This window comes from Atta cephalotes (genome assembly GCF_000143395.1).
Source record: "Atta cephalotes unplaced genomic scaffold scaffold00002, whole genome shotgun sequence".
Taxonomy (NCBI): domain Eukaryota; kingdom Metazoa; phylum Arthropoda; class Insecta; order Hymenoptera; family Formicidae; genus Atta; species Atta cephalotes.
In genome coordinates this window covers 4,413,008-4,418,279 of record NW_012130066.1, presented here as the reverse complement: position 1 = coordinate 4,418,279, position 5,272 = coordinate 4,413,008, and the positions used below count along the sequence as shown (strand labels likewise).

General features: G+C 24.2%; 1 protein-coding gene across 1 annotated transcript; it reads left to right on the top strand.

Annotated features, from left to right (window-relative positions):
* Window positions 1-2,243, top strand: LOC105623144 (gustatory receptor 68a-like). The gene is made up of 5 exons (XM_012204547.1): window positions 1-56; window positions 416-662; window positions 950-1,018; window positions 1,878-1,967; window positions 2,163-2,243. The coding sequence occupies exons 1-5, from the start codon at window positions 1-3 to the stop codon at window positions 2,241-2,243; spliced, it is 543 nt and encodes a 180-aa protein (XP_012059937.1).
* Window positions 2,244-5,272: the final 3,029 nt, after the last annotated feature.

Sequence of the window (5,272 nt, the reverse complement as noted above, 5' to 3'; positions counted from 1 at the left end):
ATGGTAAATTATAAAATCCATAAAGACAAAATAATGCATCTCATTCGGACGCTACGGTAAGATCAATAATAATTCTCGTTTCTATTAATTTTGATTAGTTTGCTGTATGATAATTAAAAAAACATCTTAAAAAAATCTGATAAAAATGATCAATGTATGATACTTTAACAATTATTTGTTTCTTACGTATTTTTTTATGATATCTATTAAATTAATGACAAATGTAAATATTTCTACTAAAAATTAAGCCTATTTTATATATTTTTTTCCTTTGTCTCAATTTCTCACATAAAACACACACACAATATGTGTGGCTTATATAAATTATTTAAATAACTTAGTATTTAAAAGTTCAAAGTTTATTAGTTAAATAATCATTAATAATGAATAATTAATTGATATTTCTTTGTCAAAGACACTTACATCTAGAAATTACAAAAACAGGACGACAAATAAATAATATTTATTGTCTGCAACTTTTACTCGAATTAGCGGTTCATTTTACAATAGTGACATCGAGTATTTATTGTTTATATCTTACATATTCTGGCCAATTACACACAGTCAATAACGAAAAGATTATTGCCTTGGCAATATGGACGTTCATATATTCAATTAAAATTATATTAATGAATGGACTTTGCACAAGTGTATCATCCGAGGTATAAAAAACTATTTTTATAAAAATAAAATATACAATATATGCATTATTTAGAATTAAGTTAAGTTAGAATTAAGTTATCATGTTTAAGAATATTACATAAATTATTTTTTATATACATATTAATTCTATATACTCAGTGTATCTCTTAAATACTTACATGTATATATATATATGTATACGAGCATAATAATTCTCCATGAAAATATATATAACGCGCACATCGTATTGTCCGATTTATTCATGACTTTACATTAAATTCATATCGTGCATTAATAATTATTTCAGGCATATAAAACCGGTGAAATTATACAATCCTTTGAAGCGTCTATTATCGATGATGATATGAGAGAAGAGGTAAATCTATTTATGTTATTATTGATAATTATATAAATTAAATTAGAGCTATTTTCATAACGTAAAACATTATTTAATATTTATATAAAAATTAATTCATTTCAGAACTTATATAAATCACAGATTTGTATAAATTCAATGTACTACATAATTTGAATAATTATATGATGTGGAAAAAAATTTATGCATTGAATTTTTTCTGCTAATAACACTGCAGGTTTCTATGACGATGACATAACGTGTTCTAGAAAGTCTAACGAATACGTTCAGTATAATTTTATCATTGACGATTGCACATGCAATTTTTTATATCAATAATTGTTGAAAATAGTTTTTTTAGTACCGACGAATAAAATGTGATTTTTAACAAAAACAGAATATGTATTGTGGAATTATTTGGAATGGATTTTGATTGGAATTATTCAATTATTTTCTAGATTTTTAAGTTTTATAAGTAAAACGGAATAATTTTAATTGAAATTCATTTTGATTTATTCCATGATAGTCCTGAAAAGTTTTTTTGTGAAATTCGAAAAGAATGAACCAGAAATTTATGAAATGCTACAAATAGTCTGATTATAAATTTCTAGCCAATTCTTTTACAAGAAATTTGATTTTCCTTATTATCAAAATATCACGCCCTATTCCGATAATGCAAAAAAACTATTTCTACAATTATTGACAAAAAGCTGTAATCGTTAATCAAAATTATACTAAACGTATTTAGATTTTCTACTACGCCACTATAGAAACTTTTAGCGTTGCTGAAAAAATTCAGTACACGAACTTTTCCTTTATATGACATATATAAATATACAATATTTAGAAATATAATAAGAATGCAAAAATGTGTTTACAGATTCATCAATTTACACAACAAATAATACTTAGATCATTAAACTTTACCGCTTTTGGTTTCTTTTCAATTAATAATTCTCTTACCGGCAAGGTATGTTATTTACTATTTGTTTAACTTAATTAATTTAATAAGGTTCTGTTATTTATTTATTATTATATAATGTTTTTAATATATAATAATTATATATAACAAATTATATATAACAAAATTAAAGTGAAAAGCTACATTATGTAATTATCAGATTAAAGAATGAAAAAGACAAGAAACTGCATATATTTTTTTCAGTTCTTTGCCACGGTCACAACGTATGTGGTTATTTTAATACAAATAAACTTCGTACCTGTAACAATCCGTATGACAAAATAACGTATAAGATTGAATGAGACTTCAAATATGTTAGATGAACAATCTTTTATTAATAGTATTTCAAAAAATAGAAGTTTATAAAGCAATTTAAGAGTTTACATAAAATATTACTCTTTATAAATGTCGTGTATTTAATATAGAATTAAATTTTTCTCAAACATATTCAAATGTATGCAATAAATTAATTTAAAATGTTTAACATTGTAAATTGATTAGTAAAATTTTATTATTTTTCTTATAGTTCTGCTTTCTCTTGCAATGCTGAAAATTTTAATAAATCAAATTGCAATGATTTAAAAAAGTAGATAGAATAGTATAATAATAAATTAACAAGATACAATTTTTTTTCTAAGTAATATATTTTTCATATCTGGTAAGAGAGAAAGAATTGTAGTCTAAGTGTGATGTATGTATTGAACCAACCAGTTTTTTTTTCTTAAACATTTCTTTATTTCTTTCTTCCTTTAAATTTTTGAAAATTCCATATTAATTTTTTATGTAACAATGCAAATTTGTAATATATTTAATGTAAATGTAAGAAAATTAAATATTTCTTTATAATATATGAAAATATATGTGACGATATAAAGCTCCTTTTATTGTTCATGTACAATTTTAGATATCATATTAAAATAATAAAATTTATTTTGCAATATTTAATATCAAAAATTTATTGATTTATAAGGTTTCTGTTTTTCAATATCTAAATAATGTGAATGATTCTTATCTATTGCATTTTATCTCATAAAATAAAAAAAAGATTTATAAATTGTTTAAATTTGTAAAAAATATTGTAAATTTCTTAATTTCTTAAAATCTATAGTTAATGAAACTTTTTAATATTTATTCTTACTAAATATTTAACTTTATATTCTTTGTCAGCAACTGAAAATACATAATAAGAATCACCATTTATATGTTCGAAAACCGAAATCTTATAACATAGTATAATTTACTACAAAACTGTTAGAAAACAATGTAATTGATTATCGATCAGTTCAACTAATTAAACAGTTATTGCTCTTGTGAATAATTATTCGTGAATAGTTATGCGGTCTTGAAAGATTGATTGCATTCTACAAAAAATGTAATTTTACAATTGTTTGATAATCAATCTATTTGTACGTAGACCAATTACAGTACTTTTCGTATTATTATATTTTTCAATTTATACTCATACTGTATGCATGTACAATCAATAGAAGTTCTATATAACTCAACAAGTAATATTAAATATCTATATTTATACTTCATTTAATTAAAAACTAGGTCAAAAGATGTACAATCATTTTATTAGAAATATGTTATAATAAATTATCGAGACAGAGATGAATTTACAGATTGCAATTATTTCTTGTCGCTATGTTAAACGTGCTTCTTAGTAAAGAGAAAATGTCAGGCAAGTTATGCTTAACCAAACAAGTAATCGAAAGTATTATACAATACATATTACTGGCGTAAAACATGTGTGTAATAAGTGAAATTGCATGACTTATAAAGGCTAGTGATGATATCACATTAACATGCGAGATCATTTATCAGCTGTTAGTTGTTCGCTGATGAGAGAATTCATTAAGGTTAACACGCATTAGTACCCTGTTCAAGTTAAATTTAGTTTTTATAGACATTTAATAGATGCAACACGTTTTTTCCGTACTTTACGACAATTCGATCACACTCGCAATTAAACAACTTTCAGTGTACATTTCAGTTATTCGATATTCATCGTTTATATAACTTATCGTTTCAATGAAGATACCGTAGTAAGACTGTATATAAAAGTTAAAAAAAGGAGCTTATTCATAAAGTGTTAATTATAACATCATTTAATATCATTAAATATATATTTGTTAATAATTGTACAAATTGATCTAGATTGATAGTGAACGATTTAAAATAATGTCGAATGTGAGAAATTTGAAACAGGCAATTATGCCTATTATATGGCTCAACCGTATATTTTGCATGGGAATATTCGAAATACCGATAAATCGCCCACGATATTTTTTTAGTATTTTCTACGTCATCTCGATAATAATTGGTTACTTTACTATATTTTACAAAGGAATTGATATCTTCCAGCAAGCGTTTGCTTATGAGTTCATGATATTTCATTTTGTTTTGGGGATCAACATCTTAGTTGCCATCTTGGCTATAATTTTGTTTTGGTGGAAGTCAGAGGTACGTAAGTTTCATGTAAAAGCGGCAAGATAGAGATATGAACAAATTGCATTAACAAATTATAGAAATATCAATATTCAATTAATATAAGAATATAAAAGTCTTCCTCTTTTACATTCTTTTATGAATTATAGAAATGTTAAGTTTACGCGCATATACATATTTTTCTTTGACATCACAATGTCTTATGTTTACATAGTAACAATAAGTATTGTTGAACAAATTGACTATTTTATTAACAAATTTTAATTTTTAAAGAATATAAATATCATAATTAAAAGGAGTAATATAGTGGACAATACTTTAGAGGCATTGGGTATAAAAAGAGAGTATCAAAAGCACTTTCGCAATATTCTGTCTCTTATCGCTCTCTGGCTAATAGGCATGATAATAATATGCGTCTTGCACATAATGTGGACGTATATTAATATTGGATACTGGTTTGCCTTTTATAGCTGCATATGTTTTATTTTTCCGATTATGATAAATTCTGTAATAGACCTCACGTTCGCCTCATTTATCAGGCAAGTAATATGTTTCTCAAAAAATACTCAAACATATTATGAGAAGTTTGTGTTTTGTGAAGTATTAAAACTGTTAAAATTTTTTTAATTTCTGAGATATTTAATCGATTGTAGTTATTACGAAATATTTCTTTTTAAATTGTTTGAATAAGTGTAACACGCTTCTATTTACTTGCGCACTGATCAAAATTACAATACCATAGATGCGTCCAAACCAAATTTCAGGAGATAAATACTCTAATCAATAATGTAGTATTCTATGTAAATGAATCAAATACTTTCAAGATTCATAATCAGCATGAAAATATGTCTATTGCATTTGTC